Raw genomic sequence first — 25,775 nt, 5'->3', positions numbered from 1 at the left:
ACCATCACCCTAATTCCAAAACCAGACAAAGATGTCACAAAAAAGGAAAACTACAGGCCAATATCACTGATGAACATAGATGCAAAAATCCTTAATAAAATTCTAGCAAACAGAATCCAACATCATAGTAAAAAGATCATACATCATGACCAGGTGGGCTTTATCCCAGGAATGCAAGGTTTTTTTAACATCCGCAAATCAATCAATGTAATACACCACATTAACAAATTGAAAGAAAAAAACCATATGGTTATCTCAATAGATGCAGAAAAAGCCTTTGACAAAATTCAGCATCCATTTATGATAAAAACCCTCCAGAAAGCAGGAATAGAAGGAACATATCTCAACATAATAAAAGCTATATATGACAAACCCACAGCAAACATTATCCTCAATGGTGAAAAATTGAAAGCATTTCCCCTAAAGTCAGGAACAAGGCAAGGATGCCCACTTTCACCACTACTATTCAACATAGTTTTGGAAGTTTTGGCCACAGCAATCAGAGCTGAAAAAGAAATAAAAGGAATACAGATAGGAAAAGAAGAAGTAAAACTCTCACTGTTTGCAGATGACATGATCCTCTACATAGAAAACCCTAAAGACTCTACTAGAAAATTACTAGAGTTAATCAATGAATATAGTAAAGTTGCAGGATATAAAATTAACACACAGAAATCCCTTGCATTCCTATACTCCAATAATGAGAAAACAGAAAGAGAAATTAAGGAAACAATACCATTCACCATTGCAACAAAAAGAATAAAATACTTAGGAATATATCTACCTAAAGAAACAAAAGACTTATATATAGAAAACTATAAAACACTGATGAAAGAAATCAAAGAGGACACAAACAGATGGAGAAATATACCGTGTTCATGGATCGGAAGAATTAATATAGTGAAAATGAGTATACTATCCAAAGCAATCTATAGATTCAAAGCAATCCCTATCAAGCTACCAATGCTATTTTTCACAGAACTAGAACAAATCATCTCACAATTTGTATGGAAATATAAGAAACCTCGAATAGCCAAAGCAATCTTGAGGAAGAAGAATGGAACTGGAGGAATCAACCTGCCTGACTTCAGGCTCTACTACAAAGCCACAGTCATCAAGACAGTATGGTACTGGTACAAAGATAGAAATATAGATCAATGGAACAAAATAGAAAGCCCAGAGATAAACCCACGCACATATGGACACCTTATCTTCGACAAAGGAGGCAAGAATATACAATGGACAAAAGACAATCTCTTCAACAAGTGGTGCTGGGAAAACTGGTCAACCACTTGTAAAAGAATGAAACTAGAACACTTCCTAACACCGTACACAAAAATAAACTCAAAATGGATTAAAGATCTAAACGTAAGACCAGAAACTATAAAACTCCTAGAGGAAAACATAGGCAAAACACTCTCCGACATAAATCACAGCAGGATCCTCCATGACCCACCTCCCAGAATATTGGAAATAAAAGCAAAAATAAACAAATGGGACCTAATTAAAATTAAAAGCTTTTGCACAACAAAGGAAACTATAAACAAGGTGAAAAGACAGCCTTCAGAATGGGAGAAAATAATAGCAAATGAAGCAACTGACAAACAATTAATCTCAAAAATATACAAGCAACTTCTGCAGCTGAATTCCAGAAAAATAAACGACCCAATCAAAAAATGGGCCAAAGAACTAAACAGACATTTCTCCAAAGAAGACATACAGATGGCTAACAAACACATGAAAAGATGCTCAACATCACTCATTATTAGAGAAATGCAAATCAAAACCACAACGAGGTATCATTTCACACCAGTCAGAATGGCTGCTATCCAAAAGTCTACAAGCAATAAATGCTGGAGAGGGTGTGGAGAAAAGGGAACCCTCTTACACTGTTGGTGGGAATGCAAACTAGTACAGCCACTATGGAGAACAGTGTGGAGATTCCTTAAAAAACTGGGAATAGAACTGCCATATGACCCAGCAATCCCACTGCTGGGCATATACACCGAGGAAACCAGAATTGAAAGAGACGCATGTAACCCAATGTTCATCGCAGCACTGTTTACAATAGCCAGGACATGGAAGCAACCTAGATGTCCATCAGCAGACGAATGGATAAGGAAGCTGTGGTACATATACACAATGGAATATTACTCAGCCATTAAAAAAAAATACATTTGAATCGGTTGTACTGATATGGATGAAACTGGAGCCCATTATACAGAGTGAAGTAGCCAGAAAGAAAAACAACAATATAGTATACTAATGCATATATATGGAATTTGAAAGATGGCAACGATAACCCTATATGCGAGACAGAATAAGAGACACAGATGCATAGAACAATTTTATGGACTCTGAGGGAGAAGGTGAGGGTGGGACGTTCTGGGAGAATAGCATTGAAACATGTATATTATCATATGTGAAACAGAACACCATTCCATGTTCGATGCATGAGACAAGGGCTCAGGGCTGGGGCAATGGGAAGACCCAGAGGGATGGGATGGGGAGGGAGGTGGGTGGGGGGTCCAGGAAGGGGAACACATGTAAACCCATGGCTGATTCATGTCAGTGTATGGCAAAAACTATTACAATATTGTAAAGTAATTAGCCCCAACTAAAATAAATAAATTTATTAAAAAATAAATAAATAAATAAATAAAAATAAATAAAAGGGTCTGAAGCAAACTGGGATGATGGGTAAAGACTATTGATAGCCTTGGTAGAAAACTTACCAGCAGAGGCCATCTGAATTCTGGAGTAAAGAAATGTCCTGTTGAGCAGGTAACCGTCATTCCCTCCTTTTATTTTTATTTTTTCCTTCCTTTTGAAAGATAGGAGTTACTGTAATGTTTCCCCCTCTTCCTTCCTTGCCTCTTACTACTGATTCTCATATGAGCTAAATTTGCTATTTATTTTACAGATTGCAGAACAGTCAGATGGGCTTTCTAAGGAACCAAAAGCAAAATGGTTATTACCTGGAAATAGTAGACTCTGAGAAACTTGGCCCTCTGACATTAGCTGTGGATTCTGTGGTCTACTTGTCCCTTCCCTGGTGGCTGAGATGGTAAAGAATGTGCCTGGAATGCAAGACACCCAGGTTCAATCCCTGGGTCAGGAAGATCGCCTGGAGAAGGGAATGGCTACCCATGCCAGTATTCTTGCCTGGAGAATTCCAATGGACAGAGGAGCCTAGCAGGCTACAGTCCATGGGGGTTGCAAAGAGTCGGACACAACTGAGTGACTAACATTTTTACTTTCTGTGGTCTATTAGACAAGGGAGGCTGTGCTAGAGTTGTGCATAATGTTTTTGACTCATGGTAGCAGGGAATATTTTAGATATCTGGAAAGAAGTGATTGACAGCCAGACAGCTATAAGTAAATGTTGTAGACCCTTTTAGAGATATCAACACAGCTCACAACAGCATGTCCTTCTCTGAGAACCACCCCAGAGAGCAATCTACCCTCCAGTAAACCTGCTCCCTGGTGCAGCTGCTGGAAGCATGAAGGGATGCTATGCCATTTGGCTTTTGTTTTCCAGGAATTTAGAGTTTTGAAGGAAGAAACCTTGAGTCTGGAGATAGTTGGAGCTTGGTCCTATCTGCAGACCTTTAGGGGAAGTTCACAGTTTTCAACTCTTGAGGCCCTTGTACTTCCCTGGCTCTTGCTTATGGCCTGGTTGTAGTGACGTGCTAGTAAATTTTTACACAATCACTTCCTTTAAAAAAAAAAACAACAACATGGAAATGGAAAGGAAGGGGATGGAACCCTGATTTCTAGTGTTTGCTGATTTCCATGGTGCAAATATTCCCACTGTGGCCGATATCAAGCTACCACATGAAGTCACTGAACAGGAAGTAGGGAAGTGTTGCACTCAACAGGTTCTCACAGGCAGGTATGAACCGGCCTCAGTGCACCATTATCTGGCTGTCAACTATCCCTTGTATTCAGTAGAACTCTCCAGTAGCCTCCCAGGAACCTCCCTTTGGGATTTATACAACTCAAGGGGAATGTCAGTTCTTTGCAACAAAAATATCTTTAAAACACCTAGCTAGCAAAACCACCTTTTATTCTGAACGGTTTTGTTGTTATTGTTGTTCTTTAGTCGCTAAGTCGTGTCCCACTCTCTGCGACCCCATGGACTGCAGCATGCCAGGCTTCCCTGTCCTTCACTATCTCCTGGAATTTGCTCAAATTCATGTCCATTGAGTCAGTGATGCCATCCAACCGTCTCATCCTCTGCTGCCCTCTTTTCCTCCTGCCTTCATTCTTTCCCAGCATCAGGGTCTTTTCCAATGAGTTGGCTCTTCACATCAAGTGGCCAAAGTCTTGGAACTTCAGCTTCAGCATCAGTCCTTCCCATGAATACTCAGGGTTGACTTCCTTTAGGACTGACTGGCTTGATCTCCTTTCTGTCCAAGGGACTCTCAAGAGTCTTCTCCAGCACCACAATTCGAAAGCATCAATTTACCAAAAGTGTGTTCTAACGTTGGCTGATTTTTCACAGCCACGTACTTTAAATATTTAGAGCGATCTTCATTTCTATGCAAAATTCATATATATTTCTACAAATACGCAGTCCTCTCCAGGTCCAGAAAAGAATGTTTTTAATCATCTTCAGTGTTTTCATCATAAGCTGTTGCCTAGGATTAAATGTTGTCTTTGGAAATTCCTGCCCTCTGGTGTCCAGTGTGGGGAACTACTTTCATCTTAGCTGTGAATGTTACTGGGGACTAAGAACGGATGAATTGGAAGCTTTTGGTACCCATCAGGGAATATTCCCTGCGTATAGACAGGTGGACATTGTGCATATTGGCTGCCCATGTTTCTTTCTTAATGAAGTTCAAGGGAATTTCACAACAGATTTCTCTAGCTCATCACGACTGACATTTTGAGTCAGATAATTCTTTGTTGTGAGGGCTGCCCTGTGCATTGTAGGATGTTGAGGAACATCCCTGGCCTCTGCCTACTATCTGTGCATAGCAACCCTCCCCCTACAAGTTGTACAACCAGCAAGATCTTAAGACATTACCAAATATCCCAGAAGTTGGTGAAGGAGTGGATGTGAGTGTGCAGCAGTGGTGGTGGTTGTGCAAAATCATCTTGCTTGAGAATCACTGTTCTACTCTGATGGAGGAAATTGGTCCCCTGCATCACTGACCTTGAGCTACACTGAAGCCAGTGCTGCAGGTTATGTCTGCAGGTTACAGCCTGAAGCTCTAGAAGAAATAATTCCAGGTACCAGATAGAAAGGGCTTCCCCAGTGACTCAGATGGCAAAGAATCTGCCTTCAATGCAGGAAATCCGAGTTTGATACCTGAGTTGGGAAGATCCCCTGGAAAAAGGAAAGGCTACCCACTCCAGTATTCTTGCCAGAATTCTATGGACAGAGGGGCCTGGTGGCCTACAGTCCATGGGGTTACAAAGAGTTAGACACGACAGAGCAACTATCACCTTTCACTCTGACCAGGTAGAAAAGCATCTACTTTGTAGTAGGACATAGAGTCCACAATCAAAAGAATTTTTCTTAATTGAAAAAAAAGCACTTCTTATGAGGCATGATGAGAGTGGAGGTGATGATTCATTTATTCATTCATCTAATAGATACTCTTCTGGCAGTGCCTGTGAGACAGATGATGTAATCGGTGCTGGAGCTCACAGAAAGGCAGACTTTAACTAACAATTCTAGAAAGGTTCAATGGGGATATTTTTAGTTCTAAGAGAAACCCGATTCCAAGTGTCTTAATGATGGGACTTCGTTGGCTCACACATTCGAGAGCCCACAGGCCGTGCAGGCTTTAGATAAGGCTGGAGCCTCTGGCTCAGGGTTGTCATCAAGGACTATGGTTCCTTCAGGGTCTCTGCTCCTAGGATCCTATGTCAATTTCATCCTAAGGCTGACCTACCTTGTGGTCCCCAAAAGTGTTGCATGCATGCTAAGTCACTTCAGTCGTGTACAACTCTGTGTGACTCTATGGACTGTAGCCCGCCGGGCTCCTCTGTCCTTGAGATTCTCCAGGGAAGAATACTGGAGTGGGTTGCCATTTCCTCCTCCAGGGGATCTTCCCAACCTGGGATTGAACCCACATCTCTTACATTTACCTGCATTGGCAGTCAAGTTCTTTACCACTAGCACCACCTGGGAAGCCAGATGTGTTAGCAGCTTCTAATGTCATCAGTATCATCCTAATGCATCCACATTTCCAGTAAAAGACCTGAGATTCAACTTGATTGGACTAGTTTAGATCATCTGCCCACGGCGGGGGGGGGGGGGGGGTAGGGGTGCGGGGGGGAATGTTGATTAGCTTAGTCTCAGTCACTTGGTTCAACCATGGCATTAGTTGCCATAGAAACCACATAGACTCTAAGAAGGAGATAAAGCGAGAAAGAAAGGCACGGATGCTGGGCAAATGTGCAGCTCCCAACCAGCCAAAGCCCTTTCAAGCTCTTTGCTGCTTTTCACACAGGGTCTCCTATGAGGTTTCATCCAGGGTCTCCCTGAAAGCCTCAAAATAGTCCTCCGTGCTTCATACCTGCTGTTCTTTCCTCTGAAATCTCATTCCAGTTCTACTTCTCACAGTGATCCCCTTCTCTTCTCTCAATGCTCAATTCAGAAGCAGCCCCTCTAAGACTGTTTCCACCTCCCAGACCTTCCCTCCTCTGTACCCCCTCGGCCCTTGAACTTCCCTGAGCCGCGTATCGCTCAGGTTCTATTTGACTGCTTTCTGGCCAGGCTCCAGGATGAGTTTAGACCTACCTTCCATCTCTGAAGAGTTTGAGTCTACTAAGTTCTCTTTCTTTAATACAAGAATTGAGAGCTCTTGGTGGTGATCCTTTGCTGTCCTCAGTTTCAAAAACAAAATGGTTAAAGTGTGTGTGTGTGTGTTTGAAAGAGAAAGACTTGAGCTGTGGAAGGAACAAAGGATTCAGCGTCAGACAGTCCTGGGTTTGAATCCCTGAGACTTTGACCAGTAGATCCCCACTTAACCTAGCCTTCTCTCTTTAAATGGTATGTATCATATATTATGTATTCATGCTTTCTATGGTGTTTCACACTTGTGAGTATGCTACATGCCTGTGTTATTCATGTACGTAAGGTACATTTAGTAAATGGTGATTTAATAAATTCTTAGAACTGTAAATATTGCCATGCTGCTGCTAAGTCGCTTCAGTCATGTCCGACTCTGTGTGACCCCATAGATGGTAGCCCACCAGGCTCCCCCGTCCCTGGGATTCTCCAGGCAACAACACTGGGGTGGGTTGCCATTTCCTTCTATCAGTAAATCACACGGTGACTTTGGCTGAGAGGAAAAAATGAGTCGTTACAAGACAGACAAGCGATGACAGCCCCTTCCAGCCTTACAGAAACTTCTTTCTCTCCAGCTGTATGGGACCCCCAGAGTGGAAGGAGGAGGCATGGCTGTCCCCTTCACCTGCCCCTTTACCCAGCTTTGCCCTCCAAGGCACTGCCTTGACATAACAGCTTCCATGTGCCCATGGGGTTATAGTGGCCCTACAGGCATAACCTAAAGTTAAGAATGATCAAAGAGTCTTTTATTTATTTTTACGTGATACATTTAAACTAATTTAATGCCCTTGGGGCAGGATTCAGTGTTCCAGGTGGCACTAGTGGTAAAGAACCTGTTTGTCAATGAAGGAGATGTAAGAGACGTGGGTTCATTCTCTGGGTTGGGAAAATCCCCTGGAGGAGAGCATGGCAACTCACTCCAGTATTCTTGCCCAGAGAATCTCATGGACAGAGGAGTCTGGCAGGCTACAGTTCATAGGGTCACAAAAAGTCGGACACGACTGAAGCAACTTAACACGCATGCACACACGGGGCAGGTTTAGTGCAGAAAAAGTGGGAAGTGGTATGAGCCTAGGAGCATACCTAGCTTTTAAAATATTAATTCTTATGGCAAAAATTCCCCTTTATTAGACTCTTCCATAAAGCATTTTTCCTGATAGGAAATGCGGCCCTGTGGGGGGGGGGGGCAGGGGGGGGGGCCACTTGAAGAGCCTGAAGTGGCTCAACACATTTATCCTTGTCAGCTTCTCTGGTGTGAGCTACAGTTCAGATGCTTTCTATCTGTGCGGCTTAACCTTTCTGAACCTCACTTTGCTCATCTGCAAAATGGGAATAAGTCTCTACCATGAGGGAGTCATGCCCATTTGTATATCCCATGCACCACACTACATCAGCCTGGTCCACTCTGACTTTGTATTCATAACAAATACACCCACCCAGTCATGCTGGAAATTCAGCAAGTCTCTCTCAGGGCTCCCTTGGCCAGAGATATTCCGCAGAGGTCAGGACAAGTAACCACCAGAAATGGTTATAGCATGGTTTTCTCCCTTTGCCCTCTTGCCTGCCCTGACCTTCAGGGGCAAGCCTAATCCTACTGGCACTTAATTACTTCAGTGCATCACTTTGGGAAGCTCTATATGAGCATTTGTTGTTATAAAAGTTAGCGAATCTCAACCGTGTTCTATCTTTGTAATAGAGCACACATTTTTTAGAAGGACCCAAGGACTTTTTGAAGTCTAAATATTTAAAATTCTGTTACTGACAGTCCTGAATATCTTTAAGAGAAAATGCACAATCCATGACAAAGACCAGAATATATTGAGAAAATAATTTATTTAATTGTAAATCAGGAATTTTATTTTAGTTTTTTAACATTGAACTTTTGATTTTTGAGTTTGTCCATTTGGGTTTTAAATTTAACTGAATTTAAAAAAATCAAGATCCCTTTGAAAGGAAACTTCATTCCTTTTCTCTGATCTTTGAAGACACATCATTTCTTTGCTTTCAGACTTAAACCATGAACTCTCCCTAGTCCAGAATGGATCCCCAAAAACTTGAATTATACAGAAGCAAGAGTCCTAACTGACCTTTGATCTCCTTTTTCTTTTACAAGCCCACTTCCTCAGGATTTTTGTTGGTTTTCTTTTGTTTTCCTGGGATGTGAAAAATTTTGGCAAGAACGGAAGAGTAGGAGGCACAGTAAAACAGCAGAGAAAATGGAGGCTTCATTTTATCAAAGAAGCCCACACTGCTGAGCATCAAGCCAGTGAGGTGGCTCTTCAAGTCAAAAGCTTGAAAACGGAAAGCAATGACGTAAACTGGAACACAAGCAAAATATAAACATGCCTGTATATATAAATGTTGCCTCCTAACTTCCTTTACACTGACTTGCTTAACTTTAAATAATATATAAGATCTCATAGCTTCTCTTAGAGAAAGGAATTGAATGGTAAGACCCATCGCCATCCCCTCTACTTTTGATATAAAGTCAACTAACCATTTTATTAAACACGTCTGGTTGTTATACTTCAGTAGTGCAGATGGGGCAAGGGGAAAGCTCCTTGATGTCAGCCCTCCAACGTGGGGCTTGATAGGCTGAGGGTTAGAGCAGACGGTGGCAGGACTCGCTGACGACTGACTGTCATGAAGCCCAGGTCTGGGAACTGTAACCCCTGGCAGTTCTCTTCAGTCCCCTGCGGGTCTTTGTCTCCTCGGACACCACCCACTTCCTCTGGCCAAGGATCTGGAGACTCAAGTTCCAGAGTCTGGCATACTGAAGATGACTTGGCCAAAACAAGAAGCATCTTATAAGACAACACTGCTCTGGCCGTCATAATGGTTGAGGAGACTGGAGACCACCCACACTGCCTGGATCCATGCCATATTTATGTGCCAACCGCATGCCCTGTGCCCCTCAGAGGAGACACTGCCCCACAGTGATCAGCTCCCTGTCTTTCTACTCTCTCTTTGCTTATTTCATGGCCAACTTACTTGGAGGCTTTGTTTTCATTTCGTGCTGAGCACCCACTGGCTCACTCAGATTGCCTGTGACTCCCAACATCTTCACCATACGCATTGGGAATCTTGACTAGTCTTGGCACAGAAGGCAAACAATGTCCTGATAAGGAAAGGACATTGACTAAACTATTTGAGGATCGCCAAGGTAGACTGTGTCCTACTAACAGTTCTCCTGCTGCAAAAGCAACTCTGTGTTGCTTCAGACCCAGCAGAGACAGGAAGAAAACTGAAATCAAGAGGACAGCCCCTCACAATCGTTATCTTGTTGCCAAACACTTCCCTTTGCATACTTCTCTCCAGCAAGTCAACTGGCACATGTAGAATGTTTCTGGCTTTTTCTTTGTCTATGACAATTTTTTTTTTTTTTTTTTTTGGTTCAGCTGATAGTGTATCCGTTCCTCGCCCCCACAACCAAGAATAGATAAGAAATCACTGGGAATTTACATCTGATTACCATAGGTTCATTCTCTCATATTACAAGGCTCCAAGTGGCAAGGAGAAATAGTATGTACTTGCTGTGTTGGTCTTCTGTTAGTATTTTTTCTTTTTAAGTTAAAATTAAGTGTTACTGTTCTGAGGAAGTAGCCAGAATAATACTCTCTCAAATTCAGAAATGTACTGGCACAAAGTCAGACGTTATTTCTAACCACATTATACTCTTTCGTCTGCCAAGATATCTTGACAAGCTTAATATCCTCAGGCAGGCCTATATGATAATCCCAGCAGTATTCCGGGGATAAGATTTTAGTGGGTTTGTTGAGAAGGAAATACTTGTTTAGATGGCTTTCATCGTGCCATTCGGCTTCTATGTCATTTTTCTTGTCCTCGAGGATTCCTTTGAAGCATTCCTGGGTGATGTTAAGGACCTGAGTGGGTGTTCCCCCAAAAATGGCTGCATGGTAATAAAAATCCCCTTTGCCGAAGGGAATGTATGCTGCAGACTCCTTCCGCCTCTCATAGGTGAACGCATCAGGATCTGCCTTGTACCACCAGGCCTGTAGCTGGGCCACCGACTCGCCCAGAGTCTCCACCCCAAACTTGTCTTGGAAGACCTGGTCCACGTCCATGCAGAAGAGGAAGTCAACCTCATGCTGGATGTGAGCCACAATGTGCTCCCCAATGGTCTTCATGCGCATCATGCTGATGTCCTGCCACCTCCTCTCAGGCTTGATCTCAAACACTTTGAAGGAGCGCAGAGGACCCAGCTCTATCAAAGGCATCCTGGAGACATCATCCACCATGATGTAAAAGATGACTCGGTGGCCAACCATGAAGTGCTTATTAGCAGACGTTAAGAACTCCTCCAAGTAATGCTCAATGTATCTAAAACAAAGAAGAATGGGATAAATGTAACCTCTGGGATTTCTGCAGGCTTCTCCAGTGGATCAGTGGTAAAGACTCGGCCTGCAATGCAGGAGACGAGGGAGACAAGGGAGATGTGGGTTCGATCCCTGGGAAGATTCCCTGGAGGAGGAAATGGCAACCCACTCCAGTATTCTTGCCTGGAAAATTCCATGGATGGAGGAGCCTGGCAGGCTACAGTCCATAGAGGTCGCAAAGAGTCGGACATGACTCAGCAACTGAACACACACACTGGGATTTCTGCAGGAGACGACATGCTGTTCTCATCAAGGCACATCCATTGCTGTACTATTATTTCTGGCCACTCTCCACCATTCAATCACTCAACTTTGAGGAGGTGAAGTGACTTACCTGATGATTCTGGAAGGTGACTGGGCAGGCCCAGCCCCTCCTCTTTCACTCTTGGAAGCCAGTAAGGTGGAGAGAACATGTATTCTCAACCGCTCTGGGCCCTGCAGTGTAGCTAAATAATATAGGCCTTTCTCCAACATCCAGACACCTGCAGTTTCTCGTGCTGCGGATGAGGGATGCCTAAGTCTTTCTAATTCTGTGGTTCAACATTAGGAGGCCCAGGACCTTCAGTTTTAGAACCCATATTCTCCAATATCAGCTTTAACTGTAGCGAAGGTGATCATCACTTACTTATCCCTTTGTCTTATTTATCAGTTGGTTCAGACTTTGGGAAGGCAGAGGGGTGCTAGTCCTTTTTCGTACTGTTTGATTGAGATATAATTGACATATAGCATAGTTTAAGTTTAAGGTGTGCCAAGTGTTGATTTGGCATATTCATGAATTACAAAAGGGCTTCCCAGGTGGCTCAGTGGGTAGAGAATCTGCCTGCGATGCAGGAGACGCAGGAGATGCGGGTTCGATGCCTGGGTCAGGAAGATCCCCTGGAGGAGGGCATGGCAATCCACTCCAGTATTCCTGCCTGGAGAATACCATGGACAGAGGAGCCTCGTGGGCTACAGTCCATAAAGTCACAAAGACTCAGACATGACTGAAGTGACTGAGCATGCAGCACACATATATCACAAAATTATTACCACTGTAGCATTAGTTAAGACCTTCTTCTCATCACATAATCATCATTTCTTTTTTGGAAAGAAGATTTGAGATTTATTATCTGAATAACTTTATAAGTATATAAAACAATGTTATTAACAATAATCACAATGTTTTACTTCAGATCCCCAGAACTGGCTCATTTTATAACTGGAAGGTTGTACCCTTCGATCAACATCAGGGGATGCTAGTTCCCAGGCATCTCTCAAAAACCCGAACACACGCTCCAATGTTATACTGCCCTACCAGATGAAAGGCTGACATGACCCTTAGGTCCTTTGGGGATGCCTTAAGACTAACCATCACCACGCTCTTCTCCTTCTCTGGGACCCAGAGAATGGGTTATGGGACATGAATATCCTTCCACATTACACATTCACTTTATACCAATACATTATCCAGCTACCACCATTATAAGACCCATCCAAATACCAGAGCAAACAACCTCTGATCTAAACTTATTTTAACTATCTCATTTCCTTTTCTAATGGATTTTAACTATTAGAATATTTTTAGGCTTACAGCAATATGGAGCTGAAATTGCAGAGTTCTCATATACCCGCATGCTCCCTACTCCTTCCCACAGCTTCCCCCACTATCAGTGTCCAGCACCCACTGTAGTTCATGAACCCAGACTGACACATTATCACACCAAGTCCACCACTGACATTAAAGTTCACTCTTGGCTGTGTATATTCTATGGGTTTCAACAAATATATAATGACAAGTATTTTTCACTATGTATGATATCATACAGAGTATTTTCACTGCCCTAAAAATTCTGTGTTCTGCCTATTCATCCATTCCCCTTTGCCGACCCATGGCAACTACTGATCTTTTTACTGTCTCCATAGTTTTGCCTTTTCCAGAATGTTACAAGGTTGGAATCCGACAGCAGGTAGTCTTTTCAGATTGGTTTCTTTTACTTAGTAATATGCTTTTAAGGTTCCTCTATCTTTTCTATGGCTTGCTAGATTTTGTGTTTTTTGCACTGATAATATATTCTACCACCTAGATGTGCCACAGTTTATTAATCCATTCACCTACTGAAGGACATCTTAGTTACTTCTAAGTTGTAGAAACTATGAATGAAGCTGCTATAAACATCTGTATGCAAGTTTTTGTGTGGATACAAAGTTTGAGCTTTTTTTGGTAAACACCAAGGAGTACAATTGCTAGACTGTGTGATAAGAATATGTTTAGCTTTATAAGTATCTGCCGAACTGTCTTCCAAAGCGGCTGAACCGTTTTGCATTCTCGCCATCAGTGAATCAGAGTTCTTCTTGCTCCATATTTTTGCCAGCAGTTTGTGTTGTCAGTGTTTTGGACTTAGGTCCTTCTAATAGATGTGGTATTTTAGCTATTTACTTATTCATTCAAAAAACATGTTCATGTCTTTTGTAAGCCAAACTACACATTATCATGTGACACCATGCGGATGATAGAGAAGGAAATAAGGAGTTGGCTTAACACAACTTGCACCACCCCCAGACTTACGCTCAGCGAATGTGGATTAAATTTAATTTGCTGATTACACTCACAGCCAGTTATGAAATTTTGTGAGTAATAATAACTGGCATTTGTTTTTGCTCCTTAGTTGCAGTTTGGATTCCCATTTGTTTCTACAAAAATAAACTGTGGTTTTAATATTGGTCCCTAGAAAAACCCTGGGGTTTACAGTATTGATTCTTTAAATGGAGAGAATATATCTGAGCAATATAGAGGGACTTTGCCATGGCTCTGAAAAAAATCTATTGTGCCCTGAAGCTTGGGAGACAATCCTAGGGGGAGGGGAGGGGGTCCTTGTGAGGTTTAACATTATTTAGAGATGAAAGCATTGCAATTGGCTCCGGGCATTGTTATTTGAAAACAAACCAAACATCACACCTCCTAAAAGTCCAAATCCACTCTTGGGAGGATTTATTGCTGCAGAGTACAAGCAGTCCCCTCCTGCCTCCAAGAGGAGAGCTCAGGGTTTTCACCAGGGCGTACAATTTACTGTTTAGTTCTGTGAAGTTGCGAATACAAGGCTGAAGCCATTGTGGAGCCGCAGGCCACATTCTGTTCTTTGTGGAAACATCAGGAGTAAATCAGTCTGCAGTGTGGCTGGCTTGCCCTCTCTCATACCAAAGGAGGAGGTGGGCTAAGCATCTGCTCCAGACTCATAACAGTACAGATTCTTCCAGTAAAAATGTCAAAACTCCAGAGTCACCCTTCTCCATCAGAGATGCCCCTGGGATCAGCACAGGTGGTGACATCAGGACTTGACCAGTACGGTGAGGGCGATGGCTTCTGGGTTCTGGGTTGGGGATGGTCTTGGGAGTGAAGATGCACAGATCCTCACTCAGATTAACCTGGGCCTTCACCGCTCTTTGTACAAGCGAGAGGTCAACTTTCCATGTGGCTCTCGGAAAAGATACAGATAGGAAGGCCCATGGAGGGGGGTTGCAGGGAGAAGGCTAACAGGAAAAGTGAATTTTTGCTTTGGTTTTGATAAAGAAAAAAAAAAATTCTCCAAAAGGACAAAATGGGTTATATTTTAAACTAATATCACAGCTCCGACTCTTAAGTAAAAATGATTGCAGCATGGGGAGAAATGTTGTTCTAAACAAGGAAATGGAAGCAGAAACAGGAACCCATCCAATCTCTGGAAGAGGAAGTTCTGGCCGGCCAGATCTCCGGGGGCCAAAGCCTCTAGGAGGAGTAGGGCAGAGGCAGCTGAGGAAGCCAGGGAGGAGTGGCCCGCCAGGCTGCGCGCTTAGTCACTTCTGTCCTTGGTTCTCAGTCTGGGGTCTTGAGCACGTGGGAGAAACAATGACCCACGTTCGGGCTGTCTAATAGCTGGCATTTTTGGAATTCCCTGAGAGAGCCACGGAGGTCAGGGTGGAGGCGGCTCTGGGTGTGCTGGAAACTCCAGGCTCAGTGAGCGTAGCAGACACTCTAACCTACAACCAAGGCCTCGCTCAGGTGGGAAGCTGTCCACTCCCCAACCACTGTCTTGTTCTCAGCCTCTCGGGGCATCAGCAAAAAGGAGCCTCAAACAGTCCTATTACTCCATTCTCCTGTCTAATGATTCAGACATGTCCATGAACAGCCTCTGTGAGCCCAGGGAGCCCCTCACCAACCTTCTAACAGTGGGACAAAGGAAAAGTCACGGTCACTTTTATTAGCAACACCTACCTTCCGACAGCGAAAACCGTCAGGCCGACGGTAATTTTCTGCTTGGCGTAATAATCATCTAGGACGGCTCTGTTGTAAGTGCCTTCCCACACCACAGGCGCCTTCCAATTCGTCATGGTCACAACCTCGGGGCGTTTACTGGTGACAAAACAGAGTCCATGAGTCAGGATGGCCTTGCTAAGGTGGGGCAGAGACATCTGATGGAAAACGGGTCAGCCATGGCTGGTGGTGACTGTCCTTGAATCCTGATGGGAGTTTAACCCCAAACAGTCGGCTGGTGGTGTGACATCTGCAGCATCTTCTGGGTGAGGGACAGGTGACTCTCGCCCAGGTGCCTGGGGGCTGCCTTAGCGGGGGTTCTCGGGGGGTCTTACCTGTACAGCTCATGCCCTCTGTCCCCCTTTCCTGCTTTCCCTATCCTCATCTTCCTTCTGTATCCCAACCCCATCTCCCAGCCCCTTCCTAAGCTGCCAGTGACATCTTTAGACATTATTTATCCCAATGGGTGCCATCTGACCCAGGGAAAGCCCTGATGCTTGATGCAGGGGGCCAAGAGAGTGACATTAGAGCTGAAAGAGGAAGAAGCTGTTTCAATCTGCCTTTTGCCAGAAAGGAATTTCTGGTTGTAACCTGGGTATAGGACTAAGAGGTTTCTGGTGTTATCGTTCATTTGACATACAAGGAGCAGACAGTCACTAAGAAAGGATCCTGCAGGCTCACAGTGGCCAGGGATGAAACACGCAGACCCTGGCTGTCCCCTCTTTCAGATCACGTTTCCTCTTTACAAAGCTGGGAGTGGGGGAGGGGGGTGTTCTGTGCACTCAGCACACTTGAAAGGGACTTGGCACAGCCAACACAAACACAGGAAGCAATGTAAGAGTGAAGACAAACCAACGAACTGTAAAGAGTAAATGCAGAAAGTCTGAGCAGCGGCTGGGGCCCGGGCTAAGGCAGGAATGGCGTGGGGACTCAGCTCCAACCCCATTTGTGTTTGCGAGCAACTGCCCTTCCCTGGCGGGAAGTGGAGACTGAAACACGGTCATTTAGAGTAACGCCTGTCACACAAGGGCCCTGCCGTGTGCCTGCACTTCAGCCACTGCGGGGAGAGGGCCAGTGACTGAGGCCAAGTCTTCGTGGCCCCATCAGGCCCCTGCTGACTGTGTGCAGGTGGCCTTGGTGAGGCTATCGAGGAGACACTGGCAAATAGATCGGCCCACTGAGAACTTCCTCTCTCCCTTGCACGTGGGTGGAGAGTGGGTTTTCACAACACTGCCCTTCCACCGTGGTTGTGAAGCTGAGTTTTTCCAGGGAGGCTGGGCAAGGTCAGGTCACCCCATCCTCACCCCAGCCCCCAACAGACCCTCATTCCACCTGCTGTCCTTCCGTCACCAAGCTCTGCGGTCCTCCTGTTCTAGAACCAACCAGGCCCCCCCACGCCCTCCCGGTGCCCTGCGGCAGGCCTGCTTCCCTCCTCCACACACAAGGAGTCTCCTCCAGAGGGGGAGGGACACGGCCGGGCTGGCCCTCCCCACCGGGTCTTGTCTCAAACCCCGCAGCCCAGCTCTCTCCTCACACCCGGGCACGTCAGCGGCATGGCTGCCCTGGACAGCTGCTCCCGGTTTCCCTCCAATCATGAAAGCAGCTATTTTGGACTCTGCACCAACCTGCACGAGACACTTTCACACACACACACACACTTTCTCAGGTACTGCTTGCAAAAGCCCTGTCATGTATTATGTTCTTCGTACAGATAAGAAAACCAAGGCTCAGAAAAGCTCGCTGACTTGTCCAAGGCCAAACAGCTGATGGGGGTAACTAACGTACCCTGGATACTTCCTATGGAACAAGCCACAGTACCCAGGGCTTCACCCGTCAGAGGAAGCTGCTATTTTGATTCCCGTTGTATCAAAGCGGAAACTGCAGCACAGAGCAGTTAAATAACTTGTTGGAGGTCACACAGCAGCTAAGGAGCCCGGCTGGAATCTGAACCCAGAAAGTCTGACTCGGTAAGTCCACGCTCCGAACACTGCATCTACTGCTTATGGCGTTGGAAATTTACTTGCTAGGCTGACGAACTGGGGTTAAATACCAGGTTTGTCATCATTTCCACTCAACTTAGATATTTCAGCATTTTTATCAGTACAGATGAGAAATGAGCTTTTGTATTTTGTTTTTAGAAGCTTACGGGATGCTTTTAGTCACATAAAACCCCCAGCTTTGTGGAATGACTAGATTTGAAACCAGACACACACACACACACACACACACACACACACACACACACTCACACACACAGGCTCATCATTCTGTAACCACTATCTCTGAATGTAAACCCTCTCATGTATTGTCATCTCACCCACTGCAGTTCTCAGTGTAGCCTGTCAGGGATCTCTTAGCCGTTCAGACCCAACCCATTAGCTAAGCCATGCAGCTGCACGTGAATTGATCATTTGGTGAGAAGGCAATATTTTTAAGAAAGGGAAGAGAAAGGGGAGGAGGAAAAGGAGGAAAGGATGGTATTCTTATTTAACACTTCCAGGCATTGGGGCTCAATCCTTGGGTTTCATTCTTTCACTGAACCTCACAACTACCTTCTAGAGCAGGTGCCGTCATCTCCCTCATTTCACAAATAAAGTAGGGGGTGGGAGAGTAGAAGGGAACTACCACTTAATCAACAGGAGGGGTCAGACCAAGGCACTAAACTCCTCCAGGCACTTCTGCTAAGTCCCTGCTCCCTGTCAGGCCCCGTGCTGAGCTCTGAGATCAGGGGAATGAGACCTGCCTACCCCTTGAGGGTCTCAGAGTCCTGATAGGTGGCCAGCCTGCCACCTGCCACTCTTCCACCGCACGACCACTCAGTTCTACTTCTGGAAAGGACTGAGTCAGGACACCAATGTCCAGTTTGGTTACTTGATGCGGAAGAGTCCTCTGAGCAAGGAAAAAACCAAACAAAAAAAACCATGTAGTAATATTAAAAATTAATGTTTCATTAATAATTAAAATTTTCTATTTCCCAGCTGTTAATTATTAAATTCCACTGGAAATTCCCACACGTCAGTGGCCCTGACTAGGAAGCCAGATGACAGGCTGAAAAGGCAGGCTGAGGGGAGGATGAGGGGGTGGGAGGATGGTTGAGATCAGCTTCCTGGATGAACCTCTCCCACCCCATCCTGGAAAAAAAAAAAAGAAGAAGTGCCAGCAGGCAAGCTACACATGTGTAAGACCAAAAGATGTCCAAGGTCACCAAGATGGGGCTCTAAAAGGAGGAAAAAGTACCAGGAAAGACAGAAAACTGCCCAAATGCCTTCTTTCCAAAGCAGCGTACCTGCTGTATTACTTCTGCTTGTTGGGTTCCCCAAGTACAGGCCAAAGGTTTCCCACAACGTAGAAGGGCCTCCATAACCCAAACATACACCTACCTAGGTATTTGGTAGCATTTACATCTTATGTACTTATTTATGGGCTTCCCAGGTGGCATAGTTGGTAAAGAATCTGCCTGCAGTGCAGGAAATGCAGATTAGATCCCTGGGATGGGAAGACCCCCTGGAGTACAAAATGGCAACCCATTCCAATATTCTTGCCTGGAAAAGTCCATGCACAGAAGAGCCTGGCAGGCTATAGTCCATGGGGTCACAAAGAGACATGACTGAGCATGTGCATACACTTATTAATGGGAACACTGTGGTCCCCAGGGGCTGGGCAGAGGAAGTATTAAAATTCTATGAATCAGGCAGCAGTTCACGAAAGATGTAGCATGCCTATAGCATGTTCTTTACTGGACTCCTTCCAGGCAGCAGGACAAAGAGGAGAGCTGTGGGGTGGCAAGAAGGAGATGATGTGGGAAGAATTTTGAAGGAAGAATTAACAGAACATGCTAATGGACTAGACTGTGGGATGGATGAAGGAAAGAGTGAAGGATGAATTGGAGAGGTCTCCTGGCCTCTGACTTAAAAGGAATGAGAAGAATGGGGGTGGGGTGAATCAAGAACTCTCTGAGACACACAAGACAGTTAGACTTAAGCGGGGGCTCAGAGAAAACCTTTGGACTTAAGATGTAAATATGGGAGTCATTCTCCCATGGATGGTATCTAATGCCATGGAAATGGATGAGAGCACATTGGAAGATGGTATAAAGAAAAGAGATGAGGATACTGGACTCAACCTCCAGAAGCTAATATTTGAGGCCTGGGAAGAGGGAAGGGCCCCATTAAGGAGACTGAGAAAGTAGGATGAAAATTAAGAGAAAGTGATGATATGAGGCTAAGAGATATTGATATAAAAATGTATCTACAATATACTTAACATGCTTCTGGTAGTTTACAGAAAAGGATACATTTCTATAAATATGTCTGTCTGTGAATTCAGTTGTTCGTCTTTCATTCATTTATGCAAGAAATGTACTTTAGTGCCCTGAGAAGGCTTAGATTTGGTGTCACTACAAATCAATATTCTTTAAATATCTGCTTGCCATTCATTTGGAGGACAATGGAGAGAGTGACAGCTGCTGGTTGTGATCTGTTTCTCTTCTCTGACCGGAGTAATCCAGCCCCGGCCCCCGCCTCCAGGTCCCACTCAGCAAAGCAGAAGTGCTACAGTGAGATTGTGCCACCCTCCTTTGAAGTAAGCTTGGCGACGATATCACTAAACTCATCTAGCTGGCCACTGGGGGGCTCTCACCCCCCTCACACACACACACACACACACACACACACATATACCTAAGGGGCTTATCAAACCATAGCGCTTCCATATTCTTACATTTCCAGGAATGGTTTAGCACCCCATAGATGGCTACCCTGTTGTCCAGCTTCTTAAATGATACCTTGGGCGGGAGGGGAGCAAAATTCCCATCCTTTCACACTGGCATGGATCTTTTGTCCCAAAATAAGAGAACTTGCCAGAACACATTCAGTCTTTGCAGAACCAAGATCCCTCAGGCTATAATAGCTGCTGTTCTCCCCTGACCTCCTCCTACATCTACGGCCGCTCCTGCTCCTTTTCAGACTTCTCTTCTTCCACTGGCCCTTTAAATGCTGATGTCAGACATCGGCCTAGTGCCTCATCCAGGCCTGCAGATCCCATTGCCACCTGTACGCGGAAGGCTCCTCTTCCTACATCTCCACCACCTATCTTCTGCCACACTTAGGGGCACTGCTACAGACTATGGTGTCCCCCCCAAAATTCATGTGTTGAAACCTAAGGGGTGGAGCCTTAGGGAGAGGATTAGGTCATGAGGGTGGAGCCCTCATGAATGGGATTAGTGCCCGTAGAAAAGACACTCCAGAGAGCTCCCACTCCCCTTCTACTACGTGAGAACACCGTCATGAATACACTAGGAAGTGGGTCCTCATCAGACACCACTCCATCTGGGGCCTTGATCTTGGACTCCCCAGCCTCCAGAACTGTAGGAAATACATATTTGTTGTTTATAAGCCATCCAGTCTATGTTATTTTGTTACAGCAGCCTGAACGACTAAGATAGGCACCCTATGAATCTCTGTCCAGTTGCCCCACAAGTTCCTGAATCCATACACATCCCTAGCTGAGCTCATCGCCCCTCCCCTTCACCACCCTTTTCTGGTCAATGGCACCACCACCCACTGGCCTCTCAGGACTCACGGTCATCCTGGACAGTTCCCACCTCCGTACTCCCCAAACCACATCCTTCTAAATCAGGTTGCTCACAGCTCCTTAATCAATCTTGGCAAATACTAGTTACACATCTAGAGCCCCTACAGGACCATGAACTTCTTGAATATAACCATGCTGATTGATTTTTCCTGTCCCCTATACCTAACACAATGTCTAGTACAGAATTTTTGACCATGATTCACAGTAAGAAATACATCTCATGTCACAAACACATGCACATATACATATATAGAGAGACAAAAATCCACTTAAAAATACCTATCCTTCCTCAGGTGATGCCCTCTGATTTTCTATTGATTTCAATTTTTAAAAGGCTGCTTTTAACCCACTCAGCTAGTTTCTGAACACATTAATGGGTAGTGACCAGTAGTTTGTAAAACACCAGCTAGCATATCATGGGTGTTTGACAAACATTTGTCGTATGCTTGCTTAAAGAATGTACGTATGGTCCTACAAGCTTCTGTAACATCACTGCCATTTTACAGACGAGTTAACTGAATCTCACAATTTTCTTGCTCTGACTCTAGCTTTGTATCTTTCCATAGTACCCTGTGGCCTACGAGACCCCCTTCCAGCCCCAGTATTTTGTGATTCTTCTGCGGCCATTGGCTGACTGCTGTCAGAATCATTGTAGTTATTGCTCAAACAAATAAGTCAAGACAACCAGACTCTCAAGTTTCTCATCTAATCTGGTGTAAAGGTCTAATAGATGCTAAGTCTCTGTCCCCCTAGTCAGGGCTGTTCTCCATGGCACTGTTGCCTCCATAGCCCCCGCCCCTTTATGCTGAGCTATGGATTTACTGGAAACAGGGCGACACTTCTTTTCTTACAATGGGTTGAACCAGTCCGATAGCTTAAGCTTGCTTTCGTCTTCCTTTCTTTGTTCCTTTTCTTCATCTATGTCTTCATCTTCTTCGTGGTAACTGTGGGTCATATATACAAAGGGAAAAATAAGCTGAGGAAGGCAAGGAGGATGACCTACGGTATCAGGATGGTGGCTGAGGACCTTATAAAAATGGGTTCCAAGGCAGAGAACAAGTGCACCAAGTGAGTGTCTGGACAAAGGTTCATGATACTAAACGTTTATTCATAAAGACGCACTTTTGTTGAAATGGTGCAGTACTCAGCTTGCTTATTATCCTTCCAGGTCAGCACAGTTAGCAATTTAATGACCCAACAGCCATCAGGTTATTTCAAGAGGAGGGAAAACTAATAAAACAGTCCTCATAAAAACATTTTAGTTTATGATAGCCTTTCCTGCAATCCCAACTTAGCCTGATTCACTCACCCTCAAGTTAAATGGGGAAAAAATAAAAACATGACCGCCAAACTTAATGGCCCAGTCCCAACCATGAAATAGAGGCCTTGTGTGATTCCAATAAGCCAGAAATACAAATGACTGAGGTCATGGCTGTGAAACCATTCTATCTGGACTCTAACATTGGGTGGATAAACAGATCACTATGCAACCGCCTTACCCGTTGTAAAACCATCTCGGAAACCACCAGCCCTTCTGAATGCTGCTGCCACCAACTTCTGAATTTCTAAGAAATGAGAAAGATGATAAACATTTTTAGAAAATGAGGCAGTGCCACACTGGGGGGGGTTCCAAACTCTTTTTATGGTATGTCATTTAAAATTTTGTTTAAAAATCATTCATTTGTAAAATAAACACAAGTGACACTGCTGTAGCTGAACGGGAGAGGATGCACCTGGCACAGCCTAGATCTCCCCTCCCAGGGGCAGCCCCTGGCACTCAGCTCATCCAGGGATCCCTCACAGGGAGCAGAGAAGAAAAAACAGAATGACAAAGTGGGTGGGGAGATCCATAAATCTGAATCCTGGGTCTGCCGCTTACTAGCTGGGTGACTGCGAGAGGACATGATCCCTCTCTGAATCTTGAATTTTCTCCTCTGAAAAGTCAGAGATAATAATAACAACAACAATAAGAAACCTACCATGAGGGTGGCTTTGAAGCCTAAATATAAGTAGCATACACAAAAGAGCTTTCTAAGATGAAAATTACTGTAGCAAGTTGTAGTCTTTAAACAGAACGGTTCACATTTCCAAGAATGATCTCTTTGGCTAAATGAGGAGAATCTGAGTTGCTACAAAGGTCAGCAGTGACAGACGCAGGAAATCCAAGGGTCTGTAAACCAGAAAGAAGCTCAACCAACTGTAATTAGAAGCCACTTTCACTATGCATATACTGACGTGTCCACACTCCCTGTGAGAGCCTCTCCAGGGTGAGGACCTTCTAGAAGAGGGAAAAGAAGGGGAAGCCAGGAAACAATACCCTTCAGTTGGACAAATAAGGTGGTGAGGTATGAACAGCATAATAAAAAAGAAACATGTTTTAAAGCCCATCTCTTCAAGAAGTGCTTCAAGTGTTTTGATTAGAAGGTATGGTTATAATAAATAGGGGAAAAAATACAAGCATAAAAATGAAGCAAGAGGAAACAAACATTTTAGTCACTCAGTAGGTATGTTCACATGACCTTGGTCATCTGAGCCACTCTGGGAGAATAAAAGTTTTACCTTTATTTTTGTGACTGAGATACTAGTTGAGTGGGTTTGAGCAAATTTCCAAGGTCATACGACATGTAAGCATAAAAGCCAAGATTTAATACCAGGGGAGAAATTATATCAAAAATGAAGGTCAAAGAAAGTACAAGCAATTGAACATAACATTTTGCTCTGAGCTTCCTGGCGACCAAGCCAAAGATTGAAAAATGAAGGCTTGTAGAGTCCTCACGACCAATAATAACAATACTACTACACCACACATTAGTTCATCAGGAGACCCAAAATTTTTTCCTGATCTTTTATCTCAATGAAATTTCTTGCAAGGGTCTTTATACAACATGTGGTGGGTAGAAAAATGGACAATATCTACCCTGATTTTTTTTATAAGCAAGGCAGGAATGTTCTCCAAACAAGACTACTTGAAGAGATAGATACTTGATGAAAAGTAAGGACAAAACATGAGTCATGGCTCTAGAGAGACAAGACTAAGGGGCTGGAGGAATGCAGTCCAGACTCCTGAGACCCTTCCCCTCCACCTGTGACCAGAGCAGTGTCACCACCTGCCACGTTAAGAATGGACTGTAGGGGAGCATGGGGGAGAATCCCATAGATACCTAGAATTAAAAGCACTTACCTTGATGGGTTTATCCAGAACAAAGAGCCTTCTGGGCTAAAAGCAAATGAGAAATAAAAATGTATCATATTACTTTTAATTCGGAAAAGCTATTTTGCAGCCATTATCACTGAAGCCCCAGGCCAAATTGAGAGCTTGGGTTTTGGCTACTCCCAGGTTTCCATTCACTTCACATGCTAGCAAAGTAATGCTGAAAATTTCTCCAAGCTAGGCTTCAACAGTACGTGAACTGAGAATTTCCAGATGAAAAGCTGGATTTAGAAAAGGCAGAGGTATCAGAGATCAAATTGCCAACATCTGTTGGATCATAGACAAAAGCAAGAGAATTCCAGAAAAACAGCTACTTCTGCTTCACTGACTACGCGAAAGCCTTTGACTGTGGATCACAACAAAGTGTGGAAAATTCTGAAAGAGATACAAATACCAGACCACCTGACCTGCCTCCTGAGAAATCTGTATGCAGGTCAAGAAGCAACAGTTAGAACCAGACATGGAACAATGGACTGGCTCAAAACTGGTAAAGGAGTATGGCAAGACTGTATTTTGTCATCCTGCTTATTTAACTTAAATGCAGAGTACATCATGAGAAATGCTGGGCTGGATGAAGCACAAGCTGGAATCAAGACTGCCGGGGGAAATATCAATAACCTCAGATATGCAGGTGACACAACCCTTATGGTAGAAAGTGAAGAGGAACTAAAGAACCTCTTAATGAAGGTGAAGGAGGAGAGTGAAAAAGCTGGCTTAAAACTCAACATTCAAAACAATAAGGTCATGGCATCCAATCCCATTACTTCATGGCAAATAGATGGGGAAACAATGGAAACAGTGACAGACTTTATTTTCTTGGGCTACAAAACCACCACAGATGGTGACCACAGCTTACTCCTTGGAAGAAAAGGTATGACAAACCTAGACAGTGTATTAAAAAGCAGAGACATTACTTTGCCAACAAAGGTCCATCTAGTCAAAGCTATGGTTTTTCCGGTAGTCATGTACGGATGTGAGACTTGGACCATAAAGAATGCTGAGAGCCAAAGAAGTGATGCTTTTGAACTGTGGTGTTGGAGAAGACTCTTGAGAGTCCCTTGGACTGCAAGGAGACCCAACCAGTCCATCCTAAAGGAAATCAGTCCTGAATATTCATTGGAAGGACTGATGCTGAAACTGAAGCTCCAATACTCCAATACTTTGGCCACCTGATGCAAAGAATTGACTCATTGGAAAAGACCCTGATGCTGGGAAAGATTGAAGGCAGGAGGAGAAGGGGACGACAGAGGATAAGATGGTTGGATGGCATCACCGACTCAATGGACATGAGTTTGAGCAAACTCTGGGAGATAGTGATAGGGAAGCCTGATGTGCTGCAGTTCATGGAATTGCAAAGAGTCAGACACGACTGAGCAACTGAACAAGAACGAGGTTTCTACCTTCCTTTGAGATAAAACCAATGACACCAAGGGACTTTGATCACTTCTGGATTACCCAGAACAAGGAGTGGTCAGAAGATCTCTGGAGAATCTCAAATCT

General features: G+C 44.3%; 1 protein-coding gene across 4 annotated transcripts in view; it reads right to left on the bottom strand.

The window, feature by feature from the left end:
- Positions 1-8,624: 8,624 nt before the first annotated feature.
- Positions 8,625-25,775, bottom strand: part of GGTA1 (glycoprotein alpha-galactosyltransferase 1 (inactive)) — a 73,121-nt gene continuing 55,970 nt past the window's right edge. The window contains exons 4-8 of one of the 4 annotated variants that reach the window (XM_081588804.1): positions 24,246-24,281; positions 22,564-22,629; positions 21,916-22,008; positions 15,434-15,571; positions 8,625-11,149 (exon numbers count right to left, since the gene is read on the bottom strand). In XM_081588804.1, the coding sequence (XP_081444930.1) occupies positions 10,456-11,149; positions 15,434-15,571; positions 21,916-22,008; positions 22,564-22,629; positions 24,246-24,281 (1,027 nt within the window). In that variant the 3' untranslated portion in view covers positions 8,625-10,455. Of the gene's footprint in view, positions 11,150-15,433; positions 15,572-21,915; positions 22,064-22,478; positions 22,630-24,245; positions 24,282-25,775 lie in introns of all 4 variants that reach the window. The other 3 variants (XM_081588806.1, XM_081588805.1, XM_081588807.1) reach the window with 3 other exon arrangements.

This window comes from Giraffa tippelskirchi, chromosome 4 (genome assembly GCF_054371585.1).
Source record: "Giraffa tippelskirchi isolate mGirTip1 chromosome 4, T2T-mGirTip1v1.2.pri, whole genome shotgun sequence".
Lineage (NCBI taxonomy): Eukaryota > Metazoa > Chordata > Mammalia > Artiodactyla > Giraffidae > Giraffa > Giraffa tippelskirchi.
This window is presented reverse-complemented; position numbering and strand designations above follow the sequence as displayed.